Below are 23,443 nucleotides of genomic sequence, written 5' to 3' on the forward strand. Positions count from 1 at the left end.
GTTTAAAGGATCAATTTCAGTGCATTGAAACCGAGGAAAGTTTAAAATGGAAATATTAAAGATGGAAGCCACTAACTGACGTATCCGCTAAAGTTTTTGGTATTGTCAAAAGAATCTCTTCAGATCAGATTCATGGATGAAAATTGTCAATCTCGAAATGGTAACTTAATAATGCACAGCTATTAAACAAGACAAGCCCTTTTAAGACAAATGTCTCTTGGCATTTGTGGTTGGAAAGCATCGTCCTGTTCGGCCTCTCTGTGGTTTTCAGCATCACCGTGTCCGTGTCACTGCTCTTGCATGGCTGCTTTGATACACATAGCCCAAAGCTCTGTCGCTGCACTTGTTTTTTGTTTCTCTTATCCCATTGTTTATATGCAGGCTCCACATTTAGTGATTAAAAAAAGAACCTTTGCCAGAAAGCACACTGTTGCCTGACTGTATATTTCGTTCTGCATTCTCAGTATTATTGATTCCAATGTCTTACTCGAGGCTTCCTGTAATATTATATCGCTAATCAATATGTTCCCCCCTACAGCCCATCCCCAAGCAGTAGGCCTCTTAGCTCTATAACAGCATATACTTTGTTAGAAGTGTCAATGTACCACGTTGATTCTTACAAGGCAGCCATTTGTGCTCCTGAATTTTCTAATTTTCCATCACATTAGTTTCTCATCATTTGTCGGTCCTTAATGATTGCGCTGTGTGTTTCTGTTCTCTCACAGGAACGCTGAGTGCCTAGCTGGAGATCATGAAGTGGAATCTCTTCAGGAAGAAACCAGAAGCCATGGTGGGTCCTGAGCCCACGGGTTTGGGGGGAACCCACCCACCCAGCACCATGACGATGGCCCCTGTTCTCTCCACTGCAGCAGACAACTCCACAGAGCCAGGAGGCTCGTCCATCTTTGAGAAGATCAAGAACAAATTCCTTAATGAGATTAACGATACAATCCCATGTAAGTTTATGAAGATGTATTTTTGCTGAGGTACGCACCATCTTATCTTTCAGTTAACTGAACCTGCTTACCGAATCCAATGTGCTGACCAAACTGTCTCGTTTCCAAAATACAAAGAAATGAATCGAAATCATGTGAAATGAAATCATCATTTTTCTTTTAGTAAAACAGGACAGAGATATGCCTTTTAACGGGAAGTTACTGTGACTGGACATACAGCGTCATCTTTAGGACTCACCTCAAGGGTGAGGGCTTTATTAGTTGATGGGAAATTTGCCTGGCATTTTTTAAATCTTATTGCTTAATTCATACCGAGTAGTCCACTGTGAAAGTGGCAGGGTTGGGATGGCTGATGAGTGGTGTCACATATGTACATCCTCATCGCTCACTGTTCTGAAACGGATTGTTTGCTTATATAATTACAAGACTGGGCCAATACTAATCATATTTTATATGTATGGAAACAAGTGTTTTACTGGGAAATACACCACTTATATTTTTCATACGCGCTACATCCGGGACATAACTCTGTATATGTCACTCATGAGGAAATCGATGAATTGTTTTGACAAATTTGGGTACTTTTTGTTTGTGAATGTGTTTATATAATAAAAAGAACATCACACGTTGGCTTGAAGATATGAAATTTATCTTCTCGTGTTGAAAAATCGCATTTTTCATACAAAATACATCACGGATCTGAGTGACATACTGTATTTAAATAATATTGGCTGGTCTGTCAGATATATTCCATTCAGCTAGAACGATATTGGACGAGTCAAAGACGAGTTGAATATCATGATCGCTGAATGGAATATCTCTGATATACTGTACCATGAAAAAAGACATTATTATTATTATTATTATTATTATACATACGCATTCCTTTCGGGTGTTCAACGCATCTTTGTCTTTCAAAATTCTCTCAAAATCTTCTGTATTTAACAAAGCAAACCTGACAGCCATGTTTGTTGACAAATTGTCACAGTCACTCGCTAGCACGGAAGTTTTACGTCTCCAACGTGTGACGTCATGTTGTCTTGACAACCATGCGATATCATAAACCATATTCAACACTCATCTCCACTGGGTAGAGTGACGTAATACACGTAGGATAAGCGACATGCTAACAATATTGCATGCTATCAAACCAAATGAATGAAAGCCGCTAGAAGGGAATAGAATACGTTTTTATTCCATTGAAAAAGTGTCCTGTATGGATAATAATTAAATAATATTGACTGGCATTGAGTGGTATATCAGATATATTCCATTCAGCTAGCATGATATTGAGTGAGTCGAAGACGAGTAGCTGAATGGAATATATCTGATATACCATGAAAAACCCAGCCAATATTATTATTATTATTATTATTATTATTATTATTATACATACGCGTTCGATGGAACAATGATAGATTTTACAAAAAGTTAAGAACAGGAGGGTAACTTACCAATATTGAATGCTGATTCTGATCGAATGTAATTCAATGTTCTGTCAACCCAATGTACTGTACAAAGTCAAAGTTCTAACAATAAAAATGGTACAAGTCCAAAAAGGCTGAACAACAACCCAACTTATATGCAAGCTATATACAGGTAGACAGTTCTAATTCAAAGTTACTTTCGGTCGTAGTTAATTGTTACATTGCCGTTGTTCCAGACAAAAGGGCTTTGCTGAGTGAAGTCCTCCTGTAAAAGTCTCTGTCACTTTTCCTCACCTCCAAGTAGAACTTTGACAGTATTTCCGCTATTGCTCTCTTTTCCAGTTTTTCAGTGTCCGTTGGTCTGTTTTTCTCTTGTAAATATGCGTGAAGAATATATAATGAAGTTTTGGGAGCCTTTTGGGTGTTCAGTCTTTAGTTTCAGTTTATTTATTTCGTGCTTAAACCTAGCACCGAATTAACCCCATCTTCTCTCTCTCCCAGCCGACAAAGAAATGATTGTGTGCATGCGCAGCAGCAAAGTTTCGTCATTGGATCTTCGCATGAGCTCCGACGTGTGACAACATGTTGTCTTGACAACTTGCAATATTATAACAATACTGCATGCTCATTCTCCATTGGGCAGAGTGGCGTAATACATGAAGGATAAGCGATATGATAACAATATTGCATGCTATCAATAAACCCACTAGAAGGGAATAGAACACGTTTTTATTCCATGGAAAAAGTGGCCCTTGTGCATAATAATTCCCGATATTTCACTCCGATGACGTCACTCCCAGTGTTTTCCCGCTGACTAGACCTGCTTTGACAAAATGGCGATCCGGTTCGAAATTAAATTTCTTTTGATTAACTTGCGTGTCGTTTTTTTTTTTTTGTGGATGTGAAGATATGAAGTTTTTCTTCTCATGCTGAAAATATTTTCACTTGTTCACTTGTGATATACTGTATACATTCACCACTCGAAAATAAACTTCATATCTTCACACAGCCATGTAATATCCTCTATTTATTTTTTTCGTGGTCCAGTTTCCATCAAATCCTGCGCTCTGATTGGCTGGCGAGCGGGTCCGTATCCTACGATACAGACCCTGGTTACGGACCTCTGGCGACTCGTTCGTTCACAACAACAACAAACATCGTAGCAATTTTTGTCAGCATTTATTTTCGCATTTCTCAGGAGAACAGCATTAATTTTACAGCATGGATAGCGATAACGACAGTGTTCACAGCGAAAGCGAGTTTTACTACCCTGAGGAAGACAAAATAAAAGAAAACATTTCAGGAGAAAGCTAAAAACCTGTAACTGTTGCGAACGCCGAGCAAAAACATGGCTGAATCCTGAATGACTCAATTTTGTATAAATAGGAGACGACATAGGCGGCAAAATATAGGTTTTTTTTCCCTGCCATGGAAGTGCACTTGTATACCGAGGAGGAAGCCATTTGCATTACAGCCGTGAATGAGGATTCAAAATGATGGCTCACCTCAGTTTTCCCTTTCAGGCGCTCTCGTTTTCTGTTAGAATTTGATAAAGAAAAAAATAAATATATTATTTACCAGCTTAAGGTCGGTCCGTATGGTGAAATACAGTGACCTCGGCCTTGAATACTGACCTCGGCCCAGAGGGCCTCGCTCAGTACTTTCAAGACCTCGGTCACGGTATTTCACCATATGGACCTCCCAGCTGTTAAATAACATATACGTATATATTCATTTATACCTACATTAAGAGCATTTGGGAGACACCTTGATCCAGAGCAACTTACAGAAGTGCTTTGTAGTCTCCTTCAAAAACATATCCCCATGCTAGTACAAATAGGTCAGGATCTAAGAATACTTTCAAACTAAAACACTGTTAGAGAGGAGTTAGTACAGCAATAAAAAAAAAACAGCATGGGTTGAGTTTTTGTTTCTTGTTTTTACATTAGTGTCCATGTAATGCTTAGCGAAAAGGTAAGTCTGTGCTCGCAGTTATATTTTTGTTGTCATTAATAACTACCTCTCTCTCTCTCTCTCTCTCTCTCTCTCTCTCTCTCCTTTGGTGTGATGCGTTTCAGTGCCTCCCTGGGCACTGATCGCGATCGCCGTAGTGGCGGCTCTTCTCATCGTCACTTGCTGCTTTTGCATCATCAAGAAATGCTGCTGCAAGAAAAAGAAGAACAAGAAAGGAAAGAAGGGCAAGGATGGCTTCAACATGAAGAATATGCAGGGTGGAGATGTATGTAAAACGAACTCGACTTAATGGATCCAACCACCAAACAGGCCACAATAAAGCTGCAATGTCTGTATGATGTGCTGGACAAGGAGCAACTACTTCTGCTCAAGTCCTGTTTCTGTATTCACAGAGCTTTACAGTGAATTGTACGAAAGTACACCAGTCTAGCTCAGTAGTTCTGCCCACATAAAAGCCTGATGTGAATGAAAATGATTTACAAATACTGCTGAGTTGACAGGAAATAAAGACAGATGTGTGTGAAAGAAAAAGTCCATCCAGTCATGTTTTTTTGCCGTTTCATTTCCCGTGTTTGTGAGTAACGTGGGTGTTGTATCTCATTGTGTTCTCTGACGAGGAAAGACACGCTGACAAAGCAGCAAAAGAGCGCCAAGTGATGCGATGGGAAAAATTCATTAAACACGTCTCGAACTTTTTGTCGGAACGAAAGCAATCGGGCTGAGTCGTCTAGTCCAGTGCTCAGCCTGAGGAACGTAACCAGAGTTCCTTTTGCGTAGCGTGTCTTTTCTCAAACTGGTGTTCTCGGTGTTGATGTGGCTCTCTCTACTGTCTCTCATTCTCTTCCTGGTGTGTCTCTTGAGTTCATCCTCTCCCTCTCTCTCCCTCTCTCTGCTCCCTTTCCTCCCGCTTTGTGTCTTGTGTGTGCGTGCCACTTTGCGTGGCGCTCATGGCTGGCGGCACTACGGTAGGTGAACGGACGAACGGCTCAGCTTTTTGGCCGCCGAGCGCTAAGCATATGCCGTGCGGGGCAGGGGCCGAATACCAAATGGCTCCCTGTTGAGCATTTAGTGCACTACGTGGTGCAGGTGCAGAAGCCCTGGCTGTGTACAAAGCTTCATACTACATGGTTTTGGACATAGCAAATAATTTCTGTAGTGTACTTTATTTCGAATAAGGAGCCATTTGGGATTTGGTCAGGGTTTGGCAGAATGGCCATTGTAAGTTCCTTGTTGTTGTTTTTTTTTTTTTTTTGCTGTCATTGCTTGACAAGAAAGCAAAGCAAGAAGAAAAAAAAAACACAGGAAAGTTACAATGCAAATGATTCCATGAACTGGACAATAATGACCAGAGTAACCTTTTGATATGCGAATGAAATAACTCACTAATACTGACAGGTTATGGATTCTTGAGTCAGGGGCAACCCATAATACTTCCAGTGGATGCATGTGTTAAAGGGCATAGCTGTTGTATGGGGAAATTATAAGCCTAACATTTGTTTGAGAATAACAGGCTGAAGAGGCTTCTTTTAAAGTCAGGATAAGGGGGGGGAGACAACAAGCAAATAAACAACATTACAATGTTTGAGGAAATTCAGCACGATGCTGTGCCCTTTAATTTGCTGCTATAGGGAGATTGTTAGGAATGGGCTTGAGACTTACAATTTTTTTTGGTGGCACTCTACTAGGAGCGCTCATCAACAGCAACAACAATCCTCTTCTGCTCAATTCACAGAGCACTCATATTCCCACGAAGAAATATCGAGATTTCATAACAGGTTCCTGATGGTTCCTTTTTGATTTTACACCTAAAATCCACACACGCACAACGTATGAATAATTTCCGATGGCGGGCCATTTAAGCGGACTTTCCACAATAGCCCGACCTACTCTTTCAAAAAAAGACGAGCTGATTTTGCTAGTAAAATGCTTTACGATATAAATCGACTAAATCTGCTTCAATTAAATAAAGATTTAAAATGTAACGATTAATTCACAGTATTTTAAAAAAAAGTTATTCATGTTCTTTTTCTGTATACGGTCACTGTATAAAAGATGAAAGGAAAAAAAAAGAAATAATAAAGAAAGAAAATCTCAAGTCAGCACTTTAAACATCCAGAAATAGCACGACTGCATCTATTTCACTAAAAAGCATTTTTGCTCACTGGTTTTTCCCGTGAGTATTACTGCATATCAGTGAATTAGATCATGCTCATGAGAAAATGGGCCAGGCAGGACTAAATTATACACAGCAATTTTGAACAGCACTTTCTGGACCTATTACCTTTAATTCGGTCTTGAAAACGTAATGATGTTGATGAATAATGAACATGAATATGAACAACAGCAACAAAAAACATCTTTCAGCATTGGCCGTAGGATTCGGCGAGTTTATAAATGGTGTAGAAGAATAAAACTGCATTGGCCGACCGATGGACATGATTACATGGATGAAATACATGTTTCAAAGTGTCAGTGATACAAATAAAATCTTAATACATCAACTGTGCTTATAATACATAAAAGCTCAGTGCTGTGCATGGTGAGCTGGAATTTGGATTCCTTAAACACTGAAGTGTGAAACGTCTGTGCGATTTCTACTGAACGTCCATGAAAAACGTGTCACCAAAAGAAATTGTGAGCTGAAGTCATTTGCAACACCCAGCCCTGAATGACTGCATTGGTACGAGGCTGCTGTGACAGGTGTATGGTTAGGTGTATAGAGGCCGGTAGGAGCACACTTACACCCTACTGCACTAAGAGGCTAACAGGAACCTTGAGCTTGTGGCATGCTGCAGACAGGAAGCATAAACATCTCCATCCAAAATCTTCCTCTGACACCATGTCTGTACACTTCCTCCTCCAGAAACACCAGGACGACGATGATGAAGATGGAGAAACAGGTTTGACTGAGGAAGAGAAAGAAGAAGAGGAAAAGGAACAGGAGAAACTGGGCAAGCTACAGTATTCTTTGGATTACGACTTTCAGGACAACAAGGTGCATTTGCTTCTCTCTTTCTTCACTAATGTTTTCACTTTTAAGTATCTCTTATTTGGCTTTTTCTTTAAGTCTTATCACACATTGAATTTTTGTACTGTATAACGCACATCTATAACAATTTTATATAGTTATACATCACCGATGAGGGGGCGGCACGGTGGTGTAGTGATTAGCGCTGTTGCCTCACAGCAAGAAGGTCCGGGTTCGAGCCCCGTGGCCGGCGAGGGCCTTTCTGTGCGGAGTTTGCATGTTCTCCCCGTGTCCGCGTGGGTTTCCCCCACAGTCCAAAGACATGCAGGTTAGGTTAACTGGTGACTCTAAATTGACCGTAGGTGTGAATGTGAGTGTGAATGTCTGTGTCAGCCCTGTGATGACCTGGCGACTTGTCCAGGGTGTACCCCGCCTTTCGCCCGTAGTCAGCTGGGATAGGCTCCAGCTTGCCTGCGACCCTGTAGAAGGATAAAGCGGCTAGAGATAATGAGATGAGATGAGATGAGATGAGATTTCCATCCATGCATCCTGGGAAGGGTGCTCAGCTCCTGAATTCAACTCCTCTCACAATTTGTGGAGGAATTTCACGAAACTTGACAAGAGGCATTGTTATATGTCGGTACTACGCATATTGTAATTTCGTTAAATTCGGTCACATTTTACCAGAGTTACAGCCCTTGGTTATTAACAAAATTATAATTTGGCAATTTCATGAGAGTGTGTTTTCCTTCTGAAATCAACTCCTCTCACAATTTGTGGAGGAATTTCACCAAACGTGGCAAAAGGCATTGTTACATGACAGTTATACGCATATTGAAATTTTATTTAATTTGGGCAGATTTTACCAGAGTTATGCCCTTGATTGTACTGCAAGTTGGCCTAGTGGTTAGCGTGTCCGCCTCTCGATCGGGAGATCGCAAGTTCTACTCGCGGTCAGGTCATACCAAAGACCATCATAAAAATGGTACCTACTGCCGTCTGGCAAGGCACGCTGTAATACAGATGCAAGTGGGGAGTCAAACTCTCACAGTTACCAGAGGACTAGCCCCCTACTGTAACCCTAGCGATGCGAGAGGCCGAGGGCTACAGAAACGGAGATCAGCACCGCCCTATGCGCCATATGGCATGGGAAGGGACTTTGATACCCTTGATTATTAACAAACTTGTACTTTGGCAATTTCATCAAGGTGTGCTTGCTTTCTGAAATCAACTTCCCTCACAATTTTTATTATCTCCCTCTGGCCGAAAGGGGGATTATGTCGTAGCAACGTCCGTCCGTCCATCTGTCCGTCCATCCCGGGAAGGGTACTCACCTTCTGAAATCAACTCCTCTCACAATTTGTGGATGAATTTCACAAAACTTGACAGGATTCTTTGTAAAATGTCGGTAATACGCATATTGCAATTTTGTTCAATTCAGTCGCATTTTACCAGAGTTATGGCCTAGTTGCCAGCGGGGGGTATTGTGCTCTCAGAGCACTCTCGTCTGTATTTGGACTCTTTTCTACACTGTAGAACAATACTGAAGACATCAAAACTATGAAATAATATATAGAACATAGATGGAATTATGTGGTAAACAAAAAAGTGTTTAAAATATATATATATATATATATATATATATATATATATATATATATATATATATATATATATATATTTCATATTTTAGATCCTTCAAAGTAGCCACCGTTTACCTTGATGACGCTTTGCACACTATCTGAATGCATATCAGGTGAAAATTCATGTTCAACCCGAATTGCTTGAAACTGCTCTCACTGAATTCAGAATTGAATACTGAACAATGTACTTTTTACAAAATTGAAATATGCTTATCCATTCTTGAAATATTATAAATCAAAGATTGAAGAAATGGCTTAATTTTTAGAAAACTGCCATAATATTCCGTATGAGGATCACATGGTCCAAAATGGGCCTCATTAGCAAATAAGATCAAATGTTTTTTCTTAATAACTTTTTTATTTTTCAAGATATTTACATGGAAATTGGCAGGCCCATAGATGGTTGTATACTGAATACAAAGTTTGAAAACTTAGTAAAAACTAATTATGCAAATTAGTATTTCATTAGTATTAATTATGCTAATCAGGTAAATATGTTAAATCGGTACACTCAGTAAAAAAGTAATAAAATAATATTTCTAATACCCTTTTTGTGCTCTGTAGGCCTTCATATTTCTCAAAAGTAGGGCCTACTAGTGTTTACATTAAAGAATATAAATGATAACATTCACAGCTTTCAAGACTAACCTTGAAAAAACTGTGTGATCCACATCCAGTAAACAATTCCAATTAATTGAACTGAAATTGGCACTCACGTTTCTGACTTCCGTTTTTTAAAATCTCATTCTAACCACTAAGATCTCAGTATTTTTCATCAAAGCAACTACATTTAAATTCTAAAATATTTATTTACATGAATCAGTTTGATTTGAAAAAAATAAGTAGGTAAAGCTATGAAAACTCACTTCAAAGCCTCCCGTGAATCATAACATCAAAACTAGCTGACGGAAAATTTTGCCGAATACTTCATCAAAAACTGAGAGCTAGAGAACTTCCTATAAAAGTTATCTGATTGATATTCATGAGTAATCCAGTTGGAAACCGATCAGAAGAGAGAGAGAGAGAGCCTGACCGCTTTCCCGTGACTCAAAAATCACCGGCAGTTTCCCGATGTCACGCGAGCAGAGAGTGAACTCTGTTGTAACAACTTCAATCTGCTGTTACTCCCAAAGTACTGAACAGACGAGATACATTTCTTTGGAAAGCAGAAATTATAAGTTTTGTTAATGATAGCATTTACGATAGACAATATTCAAGAGTTAAGCAATGACAGCTCTGGAAACTTAGATGAGCGTCTGCATGCAGAATTTTCACAGCACGACCAGCGAGCATCTGATATGCCTGATTCATGAGGTAGTCATCTGGAATGCTTTTCAATTAACAGGTGCCTCGTCAAAAGTTAATTAGTGCAATTTCTTGCCTTCTTAATGTGTTTGAGATCAAACAGTAAATAGTGAATAATAAAAATACCGTAAATAACCCTTTTCCACAACTGTAGTAATCCATATTATGTCAAGAAGCGCTCAACTAAGTAAAGAGAAACGACATCCATCATTACTTTAAGACATGAAGTGACTTTTAATTCATAAAATTAAAGAAAAAACATTGAATTAGAAGCTGTGTCCAAACTTTTCACTGGTACTGCACATACTGGCGAGTTTCAGAGGAACACCTGCTCATTCATGTAATTATCCAGTCAAGCCAGTCACTTGGCAACAGCACAATGCATAAAGCCTCACTCACAACCTGCCGTACGGGCTGCTACGGGCGAGCTACGGTAAAAAATTTGGCAAAACCGTGCTTAAGACTTGCGCGACACTTGCGTGTGTTCAGCGCCGTAGAAGGTCACAGACTGGCCATGGAGAATTTTGGTCCTGCACATGCAAATGCTACGGGTCTTGCGACAAATCAAGAACGCATACACTACGTACGGGACCTGTACTCCTTTTGTACGCCTGAACCAAGTCAGCAGCGCGGCTAGTAGGGGCTTTGCAATGACAGTAAGATGCACGAGTGACGCACGGTCATTGTACGAGTGACGTGCCTCGGAAGTACTACACAAGTACTCTACACTTGCTATTTGTGCGGCGCGCAAGACAGAAGTACATCTCACTTTCTACCCCTGTGTGTGGCGTGAATGCAGCACACGTGACATGAGGGGCAGGACTCTGGGTGTGTATATATATATATATATATATATATTGGGGAGAAACCAAGGAATCGATCATGTAGCGTGTAGCATTGTAGAAGGGAAGAAGATGGCTGTCGCCATACCGCCGCAACGACTGAGGGAGTTGGACCCTTATAGGCAGATGATAGAAGCTGAGGAGCAGCACGAAGTGATATTGTTCTTCAGCCAAAAGTTCTTCAGCTGAAAGCCTTTATTTGTCAAGCAGTGAACACACACACACAGAGCAGTGGGCAGCCACACTAGAACGCCCGGCGAGCAGTCAGGGGTTCACTACCTCACTCAAGGGCACTTCAGCCCAAGGCCACCCCACATTAACCTAACTGTATGTCTTTGGACTGTGGAGGAAACCCACACAGACATGGGGAGAACATGCAAACTCCACACAGAAAGGCCCTCGCCAGCAGCTGGGCTTGAACCCGGAACCTTCTTGCTGCGAGGCGACCGTGCTAACCACTATGCCGCCGTGAAAGACAGATGCAGAATGCTGCAGACACACTGGTTTTATACCCACTCCTGGCTTGCATCACATGCAAGTCATGAATGATTGTCATGTGCTAATCACGTGCGTCACACATGCTTCACAAGTGCGGCCCGAACTTGTAGCGCAGGAAACTGGTAAAATGCAAGTCATACACACTCACATGCATCAGATATATATTTTAAAGATATTTTTGGGGGCTTTTTATTGGATAGGACAGTGTAGAGACAGGAAATGGGGAGAGATCAGGAAATGACCTCGGGCCGGGTTCAAACCCAGGTCCCTGGATTTATGGTATGGCGCCTTATCCACCTGAGCCACATATACGCTTTCCATGGGCGAACGGTGCAATTCTTCCCACGCCTCAAGGAAGTTAGGCATGCAACTTGTACTTGACAAGTACTTTGCCCGTACTCCTCCCCCAAACTTTCCCCCGGGTTCACCACGACCCTGCAGCACAGCTGCAAGCTATCAAACCCTGCGACCCGTGTGTGTCCAAAACACTTACAGCGGGTTATGAGTGTGGCATAAGGTCATGCACAAACAGGTCAAAGTTCAAATCAAATATCATCCATCCATCCATTTTCTATACTGATTCATATGTCAGGGTTGCAGTGTAAGCTGGAGCCAATCCCAGCTGGCTCTAGGTGAGAGGTGGGGTACAACCTGGGCAAGTCATCAATCTATTGCAGGGTTACACAGAGATAAACATTCACACTCACATTCACATCTATGGGCAATTTAGAGTAAGCAGGTGATCTAATTGGCATGTGTTTGGACTGTGGGAGTATATCAGAACAGGGATTAATATCAGAAAAGGAAAAAAAAAAATCACCAAACCTCACAGTTTTTTCCAATTTTCAGCTGTCCAGTTTCAAGTTCCTGTGCCCACTATAGAATCTGATTCTTGTTCTTTGCTGACAGAAGTAGATCCTGATGTGGTCTTGATTTGACAATGATTTTCTGCTATCTATGGTTGTAAAGAGTGATGATGTGAGTACTTTAGCCTCCTAGTGAGCTTGGCCATTCTTCTCTGACCTCTCTCCTCAACAAGGTGCTTTCGCCCACAGAGCTTCTCTACACTGGATGGAGTTTTATTGTTGTTGTTTTTTTGCAACTTTTATGTGCACTTACTGGTCACTTACAAGTGCTGTTTCACGCAGTTATCTAATCAGCCAATCCGGGCGGCACGGTGGTGTAGTGGTTAGCACTGTCGCCTCACAGCAAGAAGGTTCTGGGTTCTGGGTTCGAGCCCAGCGGCCAATGGGATCTTTCTGTGTGGAGTTTGCATGTTCTCCCCGTGTCTGCGTGGGTTTCCTCCGGGTGCGCCGGTTTCCCCCAAAGACATGCAGGTTAGGTTAATCGGTGGCTCTAAATTGACCGTAGGTGTGAATGTGAGTGTGAATGGTTGTTTGTGTCTATGATGACGCGGTGACTTGTCCAGGGTGTATTCTGCCTCTCGCCCATAGTCAGCTGAGATAGGCTCCACCTTGCCCGTGACCCTGCACAGGATAAGCGGCTAGAGATAATGGATGGATGGATTTAATCAGCCAATCCATCAACAGCAGCACAATGCATAAAATCATGCAAATGCAAATCAAGAGCTTCAGTTCATGTTCACTTCAAACATCAGAACGGGAAAATTTGTGATTTCTGTGACATAGGTGTTGGTTTAAGCCAGATGGACTGGTTTGAATATTTCAGAAACTGCTGATCTCCTGGGGTTTTGCACCTTTATTGGATAGGACAGTGTAGAGACAGGAAATGAGCAGGGGAGAGACTGGGAAATGACCTCGGGCCGGAATCTAACCCGGGTCCCTGGATTTATGGTATGGCGCCTTATCCACCTGAGCCACGACGCCCCAGATCAGCAGTTTCTGAAATACTTACACCTGCCTGTCTGAAACCAACAACCATGCCATGGTCAAATTAATTGAGATCTGATGTTTGATATGAACATGAACTGAAACTCTTTGTGCATATCTGCATTATTTTATCCATTACACTGCTGCCACATGATTGGCTGATTAGACAACTAGATGAATGAGCAAATGTACAGGTGTTCCTAATAAAGTGAATATATATTGATGATCAATTTTATGTGTTGTGAAAGTATAGCAAACGGATCTGGGACTGTCCTTTCAACTCTGTCTCACAGTCTTGCTCTCTCTTTCTCTCTAACTGATTCATTTTCCAGCTGACAGTGGGGATCTTGCAGTGCGCTGACCTGATTTCCATGGACTCTGGAGGAACTTCAGACCCTTACGTTAAAGTCTTTCTCCTCCCTGACAAAAAGAAAAAGTTTGACACCAAGGTGCACAAAAAGACACTGAATCCTGTCTTCAACGAGACTTTTGTTTTCAAGGTATGTTCTTCTGAAACTTTTTTCCTAACAGTGAAAATCAACGTAAATTCTGCATTGGCTTGCTGCTCAAGGAATTTTTAATTTTTTTTCTAGAATCATAACATATAGACGTTAAGTCATGAAAAAACGCCATTGCACGTCGACATGTCCCAATTTCACCTTCATGACGTGTAATTACTAAATACGTATCATAAAATATAAGATTTGGGCAGACTAAGAGTAGATTTGCATGACTTTATAGCTATTATTGAATGGTGCTAAAGCAGTGAATTTAGCACCTGGAGAGCTTCCCATGCTCCTGAATGTCCTACAATAGAGGAGAACAGAAGCCTATAGACTTACTATGTATAGTGTGGAGTGCTTAAATTAGATGTGAATTTCCCAAAGCACCCTCCTATGAACATTCTGCAGATATACTGTATGTGTGGCAGCCTGGGAAATCCTTCCCGTAGTAAAAATTTCGACAGATTCTATAGACATGTATTGTTCTGAAAACTACAATATTTCCTGAAATGGAATAATGTTTCTTTTTTGCACATACAGTACCTTGCAAAAGTATTCATGCCCCTTGAACTTTTTCACATTTTTCCACCTTACAACCACGAACTTAAAAGTTTTTTATTGAGATTTTATGTGATAGACCAACACAGAGTAGCACATAATTGTGAAGTGAAACGAAAATGATAAATGGTCTTCAAAATTTTAAACAAATAAAAATCTGAAAAATGTGGTGTGCATTAGTATTCACCCCCCTGTACTCTGATACCTCTAAATACAATCCAGTGCAATCAATTGCCTTCAGAAGTCATCTAATTAGTTAATAGAGTCCTACTGTGTGTAATTTACTCTCAGCATAAATACACTTGTTCTGTGAAGGCCTCAGTGGTTTGTTAGAGAACACTAAAGAACATCATGAAGACCAAAGAACTCACCAGACAAGTCAGGGATAAAGTTCTGGAGAAGTTTAAAGCAGGGTTAGGTTATAAAAAAATATCCCAAGCTCTGAACATCTCAGGAAGCACTGTTCAATCCATCATTCAAAAATGGAAAAAGTATGGCACAACTGCAAACCTACCAAGACATGGCTGTCCACCTAAACTGACAGAGTGAGCAAGGAGAGCACTGGTCAGAGAAGCAGCCAAGAGGCCCATGATCACTCTGGAGGAGCTGCAGAAATCCACAGCTCAGGTGGGAGAATCTGTGCACAGGACAACTAGAAGTCGTACACTCCACAAATCTGGCCTTTTTGGAAGAGTGGCAAGAAGAAAGCCATTGTTGAAAGACAGGCATAAGAAGCCATGTAGGGGACACAGCAAACGTGGAAGAAGGTGCTTTGGTTAGATGAGACCAAAGTTGAACTTTTTGGCCTAAATGCAAAGCACTATGTGTGGCAGAAAACTAACACTGCTCATCACCCTGCACACACCATCCCCACTGTGAAACATGGTGGTGGCAGCATCATGCTATGGGGATGCTTTTCTTCAGCGGGGACAGGGAAGCTGGTCAGAGTTGATGGGAAGATGGATGGAGCTAAATACAGGGCAATCCTGGAAGAAAACCTGTTGGAGGCTGCAAAAGACTTGAGACTGGGAAGGAGATTCACCTTCCAGCAAGACAATGACCCTAAATATACAGCCAGAGCTCCAATGGAATGGTTTAGATCAAAGAATATTCATGTGTTAGAATGGCCCAGTCAAAGTCCAGACCTAAATCCCATTGACCATCTGTGGCAAGACTTGAAAATTGCTGTTCACAGACGCTCTCCATCCAATCTGGCTGAGCTTGAGCTATTTTGCAAAGAAGAATGGGCAAAAATTTCAGTGTCTAGATGTGCAAAGCTGGTAGAGACATACCACAAAAGACTTGCAGCTGTAATTGCAGCAAAAGGTGGCTGTACAAAGTATTGACGCAGGGGGGCTGAATACTAATGCACATCACATTTTTCAGATTTTTATTTGTTTAAAATTTTGAAGACCATGTATCATTTTCGTTTCACTTCACAATTATGTGCTACTCTGTGTTGGTCTATCACATAAAATCTCAATAAAAAGTTTGTGGTTGTAAGGTGGAAAAATGTGAAAAAGTTCAAGGGGTATGAATACTTTTGCAAGGCACTGTATCTCATCCAGAAATGACAAAAAAAATTGCCCCACCTACAGTGGTGCATGAAAGTTTGTGAACTGTTTAGAATTTTCTATATTTCTGCATAAATATGACCTAAAACATTATCAGATTTTCACACAAGTCCTAAAAGTAGATAAAGAGAACCCAGTTAAACAAATGAGACAAAAATATTATAATTGGTCATTTATTTATTGAGGAAAATGATCCAATATTACATATCTGTGAGTGGCAAAAGTATGTGAACCTCGAGAATTAGCAGTTAATTTGAAGGTGAAATTAGAGTCAGGTGTTTTTAATCAATGGGATGACAATCAGGTGTGAGTGGGCACCCTGTTTTATTTAAAGAACAGGGATCTATCAAAGTCTGATCTTCACAACACATGTTTGTGGAAGTGTATCATGGCATGAACAAAGGAGATTTCTGACGACCTCAGAAAAAGCGTTGTTGATGCTCATCAGGCTGGAAAAGGTTACAAAACCATCTCTAAAGAGTTTGGACTCCAGCAATCCACAGTCAGACAGATTGTGTACAAATGGAGGAAATTCAAGTCCATTGTTACCCTCCCCAGGATTGGTCGACCAACAAGGATCACTCCAAGAGCAAGGCGTGTAATAGTCGGCGAGGTCACAAAGGACCCCAGGGTAACTTCTAAGCAACTGAAGGCCTCGCTCACATTGGCTAATGTTAATGTTCATGAGTCCACCATCAGGAGAACACTGAACAACCATGGTGTGCATGGCAGGGTTACAAGGAGAAAGCCACTGCTCTCCAAAAAGAACATTGCTGCTCGTCTACAGTTTGCTAAAGACCACGTGGACAAGCCAGAAGGCTATTGGAAAAACATTTTGTGGACGGATGAGACCAAACTAGAATATACTGTCAGACTGCTGTTCCCGTTTACATTGTTCATTCTGTTTATATTGTCATTGGTCACATTTAAATTTATACTGTTAATTCTGTTCACACTGCCACATTTACCATATTTATACTTTCTGGATTGCCACTGTCTTTTCTTAGATAGCTTTAGCTTGTGTGTGTAAATAAACCCACCCCACCCCCTTTTTTTTTTAAGTTTATATCTCATCTCATCTCATTATCTCTAGCCGCTTTATCCTTCTACAGGGTCGCAGGCAAGCTGGAGCCCATCCCAGCTGACTACGGGCGAAAGGCGGGGCACACCCTGGACAAGTCGCCAGGTCATCACAGGGCTGACACATAGACACAGACAACCATTCACACTCACATTCACACCTACGGTCAATTTAGAGTCACCAGTTAACCTAACCTGCATGTCTTTGGACTGTGGGGGAAACCGGAGCACCCGGAGGAAACCCACGCGGACACGGGGAGAACATGCAAACTCCACACAGAAAGGCCCTCGCCGGACCCGGGGTTCGAACCCAGGACCTTCTTGCTGTGAGGCGACAGCGCTAACCACTACACCACCGTGCCGCCCTAAGTTTATATCGTGTACCTATATTTTATATTTCATGTTTATTACTGCGCTGTCGTCTCACAGCAAGAAGGTCTGGGTTCAAGCCCTGTGGCCGACGAGGGCCTTTCTGTGCGGAGTTTGCATGTTCTCCCCGTGTCTGCGTGGGTTTCCTCCAGGTGCGCCGGTTTCCCCCACAGTCCAAAGACATGCAGGTTAGGTTAACTGGTGACTCTAAATTGACCATAGGTGTGAATGTGAGTGTGAATGGTTGTCTGTGTCTATGTGTCAGCCCTGTGATGACCTGGTGACTTGTCCAGGGTGTACCCCGCCTTTCGCCCGTAGTCAGCTGGGATAGGCTCCAGCTTGCCTGCGACCCTGTAGAACAGGATAAAGCGGCTAGAGATGATGAGATGAGATGAGATGTTTATTACTGTTTGCACCACGGATAAGAGGGAAATGCAATTTCAATTCCTCGTATGTCCTGCACATATGGGATTAATGACAATAAAGTTGACTTGAACTTGAACTTTTTGGTTTAAATGAGAAGCGCTATGTTTGGAGAAAGGAAAACACTGCATTCCAGCATAAGAACCTTATCCCATCTGTGAAACATGGTGGTGGTAGTATCATGGTTTGGGCCTGTTTTGCTGTATCTGGGCCAGGATGGCTTGCCATTATTGATGGAACAATGAATTCTGAATTATACCAGCGAATTCTAAAGGAAAATGTCAGGAGATGGGTCATGGAGCAAGACAACAACTCTAAGCACACAAGTCGTTCTACCAAAGAATGGTTAAAGAAGAATAAAGTTAATGTTTTGGAATGGCCAAGTCAAAGTCCTGACCTTAATCCAATGGAAATGTTGTGGAAGGACCTGAAGCGAGCAGTTCATGTGAGGAAACCCACCAACATCCCAGAGTTGAAGCTGTTCCGTACGGAGGAATGGGCTAAAATTCCTCCAAGCCGGTGTACAGGACTGATCAACAGTCACCGGAAATGTTTAGTTGCAGTTATTGCTGCACAAGGGGGTCACACCAGATACTGAAAGCAACTGCATTCAGACTCATAAATTGGAGACGAGGACTCAGATTTTTTCTTTATTTTTTGTAACACACTATAATAATTTGGCATAAGATATTTATATCTACATTAATTTTGCACTAATTTCGTACAAGAGTGTCACACCTGCGCGCCTTGGCTCGTGCATCAGATCGACTCTCGGGTGCTCTCTGGACAGCACGCATGCCAAGTGGACTCTCTCGTGCACGCCGTAAATGACTCACACCTGCACAGGATTAAGGCGCAATCAGCACGCCAATATAAAAACTGTGAAAACACATTTACTTTGCGAAGTATTGAGTTGCATTGCTGACACATTACTGAGCCTTATTTCCTTCCTTGTTTGATTTCCTGTTTCTCGTCTTTCATTCTGCCTCATCTACGATAGCCTGTTTGTGCCTCGCTTGACCTATTGCTTGTTTCACTGTTTTATGATTTTGCCTGCCGTTCTGGATTGTTTATGTCTTCACTTGTATTAATAAACGCACCTTCTGCACTTACATCCGTCTCCCAACCATCTCTGACAGAATACTTCGCTCTCGCTGACAAAGAGAATGCACATTCACCTGGTCGTACGTCATGTTCAGGAACAAACTAATGTTAATAGCGCCAAAACAGCCACCGTCAAACGGTGCAGTTGGAGTCTCGGACTCGAATCGGATCAATAGTGGACTCGACTTGAAATTCTTTTTAATGACTTGGACTTGACTCGGACTTCAACACTGGGGACTCAAGACTGGACTCGGACTCGAGGTTTAGTGACTCGATTACAACACTGGTAGAAATACAGAGGTAACAAGTGTTGCCAGGCAAAACAAACCTCATCTGGTAGCATGTATGATGAATATGAAGGAAGATATTGTGAAAATACGATTTTGACCTTGATTTTGACCTTGTGTGTGAACATACTTGGCCAATAAACATGGTTCTGATTCTACCGCCTCTCTATGAACCAGTAGCCACAAAAACTTTGACCTTGACCTGATGTCCCCCAAAATTTTAGAGGTTCTATTTGAGACCAATGCCCATCTATCCTGAAAGTTTAATGAAGATTGGTCCAGCCGTTTCCCCGTAATATCATTAACAAAGAAACAAACAAACAAACCCGACCGAAAACAGTACCTCGCCCCCTGGTAGACTCTGTCCCGGGTGAGGTAATTATAGGAAATCACACTTGCTAATTGGTCGAGAAATTCAGACCATTTCAAAATAATCACCTTGAGTCACTCGGTAAAATGGCGGCCAAACATTTCGTCACCGTAAGTGAGGAAAAATTACAAATTATGAAAGAAAATGCTGTTCCTAAAAGCACTAAAGATGTTACGAAGTTTGATCTAAAACTTCCAAGGTAAGTTGGAATTGTGATTTGTTTTATCTATTTCAAAACAAAAGTATTTTATGTGACTCGACATAGATAAATGACACAAGTCTGCGCACGTTACATTTGCATGTTTGAAATAATCATTTATTTTTAATAAGATTTTTTAAAAATAATCACCCGTGTATTTACACTAAAACATTTATCCACCTCAGGCTCAGTTCATATCCCAAATTCACTTCGCCTTCAGCAAATAATTGTTAATTAGAATATCACTTTTAATATTATTATTAAATAGTATCATTTGTAGGCGGCACGGTGGTGTAGTGGTTAGCGCTGTCGCCTCACAGCAAGAAGGTCCGGGTTCGAGCCCCAGGGCTGGCGAGGGCCTTTCTGTGCGGAGTTTGCATGTTGTCCGCGTGGGTTTCCTCCGGGTGCTCCGGTTTCCCCCACAGTCCAAAGACATGCAGGTTAGGTTAACTGGTGACTCTAAATTGACCGTAGGTGTGAGTGTGAATGGTTGTCTGTGTCTATGTGTCAGCCCTGTGATGACCTGGCGACTTGTCCAGGGTGTACCCTGCCTTTCGCCCATAGTCAGCTGGGATAGGCTCCAGCTTGCCTGCGACCCTGTAGAAGGATAAAGCGGCTAGAGATAATGAGATGAGATGAGTATTATTTGTACATGCCTGTGATTTTTTTTTTTTCCACACAGGACCAAACTTTTACTAATGATGAGCAAATAAGCGCTGTAAATGCAATTGCATGTTAATGAACATGGTCTTTGTTTCTCCCACAAGCTCATGTACACCTATATGAAAGTAAGAACGTTCTGCTCCGGTAACTTTATTGTGTTCCACAGGACCCTAGTCCCGACAACCATATGTTAACCATATGCCCTTGTATTTGTATCTGTTTAGAATCCACTGTTCAATTCAAATAATGAACTTTATTGATCTGTTAGTGCTTACATCTACCTAGAAAGATTTTTAGACACCTTTAGGCAGACTAATTGCATTTGATAAACCGTCGCCTTACCTGACTTGAATTTTGCACACAGACGTCCATGGCGAGGATATTTAAAAAAAATTCCACGTCATTTTGGTTAAAAAAAAAAAACAAACAAACCAAAAAAAAAACCTAAATTTTTTTTGTCAAAACCAATGTTTTATATAGAAATTGATAAATCAGCAGCAAATACATGAAAGTGGTTATGCTGCATGCATGCATACATATTGTTCGTTTTCTTTTCTTTTTTACTTTTAAATCACATTGGTAAAACAAACCTAAAAATACCCTTGTGCCGATACAGTTCTCTGACTTTTTCAGCGCTACTGGCATTTGTCAACTTGGCTCAAAAAATGAGCTGTAGCTGCCTGTAGACACTAATTAGCTACACAGGGAACAGACGGGCCTCTGGTGATTGGCTGTGCAGCTCAAACTCACTGCCTCGCTTTGGGAGAATTGATCTGGGACAGCAACGATTCCGTCATCTTCTAAGCATTATTGAACAGCGAGAAAAGCTGACTGAACATATTAAAATACTCACATCCCAGCCTTGCATGTATGGCTGAAAGACAGAAAGCAAGAGAGAGAAAAATAAGAGTGTATGTGTAAAAAGACAGAGAGATTGGCTTCATTCGTTCACGTTAATATTTACAGTTCATGTACAGTATACATACAGTACAAGTCTTCATGGATGTTTTCTGTTCTCAGTGTTGCCCACCATCCATTACCTGTAGCCGCTTATCTTGTACAGGGTCGCAGGCAAGCTGGAGCCTATCCCAGCTGACTACGGGCGAAAGGCATGGTACACCCTGGACAAGTTGCCAGGTCATCACAGGGCTGACACATAGACACAGACAACCATTCACACTCACATTCACACCTACGGTCAATTTAGAGTCACCAGTTAACCTAACCTGCATGTCTTTGGACTGTGGGGGAAACCGGAGCACCCGGAGGAAACCCACACAGACATGGGGAGAACATGCAAACTCCGCACAGAAAGGCCCTCGCCGGCCACGGGGCTCGAACCCGGACCTTCTTGCTCTGAGGCAACAGTGCTAACCACTACACCACCGTGCCGCCCCACTATAAAGTCTCATCTCATCTCATCTCATTATCTCTAGCCGCTTTATGGATGGATTGTGGGGGAAACCAGAGCACCCGGAGGAAACCCATGCAGACACAGGGAGAACATGCAAACTCCACACAGGAAGGTCCTTGTCGGTTGCTGGGCTCAAACCCAGGACCTTCTTGCTGTGAGGCGACAGTGCTAACCACTACACCACCGTGCCACCCGAATATGCAGTCTTGATAGCAAAATACATTTTCTCCAGCCAAACAGGATAATAAGTTTAGGCTGAGTGAAGTTTAGTTGTATTTTTTTTGCCACAAAACAAACAATATCTAAATATCTGTAATTGCTTCTAAATGTAAGTGAAGCTTGTGAGTAGGAAATGGTAATAGTGTGCATCATTGAAGGAAAATAATCCCGAGTAAAATAAGCATTCAATTTCACTACTTCAAATACGCCAAAATATTAAAGGTGACATATTATACCCCTTTCCCCCAAGTTGACACCAGTTCCCTGAGATTTTAATTTGTGACGTTCTTTGGTCAAAATCCCACAAGAATAAAGCACCACAGTACACTTCTCACCCTAAGCCCTCAGCCTTGTTCAAGATGGCCGATTTGAGAGCCTGTTCCTTTAAATGATGATGAGACACTGCTCACCCCACCCCCTTTTCTGCCAGCCAGTCAGGTAGCACTTTACTCATGAATATTCATTCGCAAAGGCAGTTCTCAAGCTATGAGTGAAGATACTCAGATGAGGGGGCGGGATAATTCTAATCAGCTCCCCTTGTGACATAGAAGTGGGAGCCAACTCTGAACATGTTTTCTGAAACTGGCAACCCAAAATAAACTTACTGGGTTGTCTTATTTCAGAGTTTGTGGGTTGGTAGGCACTCCAAATACTCAAATGTGTGTGCACAAGCAATGAAAGAGTGAGTTTTTTATAATATGTCCTCCTTAAGCAAGCCATGAAGAAGAAGCCTTTATTTGTCACACATACACTCAAGCACAGACTCAAGCACACAGTAAAATGCCTCCTCTGCATTTAACCCATCTGAAGCAGCGAACCCACACATGCACACACAAGTGAGCCATGAGCACACACACGTACCCAAAGAAGTGGGCAGCTATGCTACAGTGTTCAGGTAGGAGTTGGGGGTTACGTGCCTCATTCAAGGGTACTTCAGCCCAAAGCTCATCTCATCTCATTATCTCTAGCCGCTTTATCCTTCTACAGGGTCGCAGGCAAGCTGGAGCCTATCCCAGCTGACTATGGGCGAAAGGCGGGGTACACCCTGGACAAGTCGCCAGGTCGTCACAGGGCCGACACATAGACACAGACAACCATTCACACTCACATTCATACCTACGGTCAATTTAGAGTCACCAGTTAACCTAACCTGCATGTCTTTGGACTGTGGGGGAAACCGGAGCACCCGGAGGAAACCCACGCGGACACAGGGAGAA

General features: G+C 41.9%; 1 protein-coding gene across 5 annotated transcripts in view; it reads left to right on the plus strand.

Annotated features, from left to right (window-relative positions):
* Positions 1-23,443, plus strand: part of LOC132884404 (synaptotagmin-2-like) — a 138,282-nt gene that overhangs the window by 94,403 nt on the left and 20,436 nt on the right. For all 5 annotated transcript variants that reach the window (XM_060918247.1, XM_060918245.1, XM_060918248.1 and 2 more), the window contains exons 2-5: positions 726-956; positions 4,462-4,622; positions 7,221-7,352; positions 13,796-13,963. In XM_060918247.1, the coding sequence (XP_060774230.1) occupies positions 752-956; positions 4,462-4,622; positions 7,221-7,352; positions 13,796-13,963 (666 nt within the window). In that variant the 5' untranslated portion in view covers positions 726-751. The remainder of the gene's footprint in view (positions 1-725; positions 957-4,461; positions 4,623-7,220; positions 7,353-13,795; positions 13,964-23,443) is intronic.

Source organism: Neoarius graeffei, chromosome 4, assembly GCF_027579695.1.
Source record: "Neoarius graeffei isolate fNeoGra1 chromosome 4, fNeoGra1.pri, whole genome shotgun sequence".
NCBI classification, from domain to species: domain Eukaryota; kingdom Metazoa; phylum Chordata; class Actinopteri; order Siluriformes; family Ariidae; genus Neoarius; species Neoarius graeffei.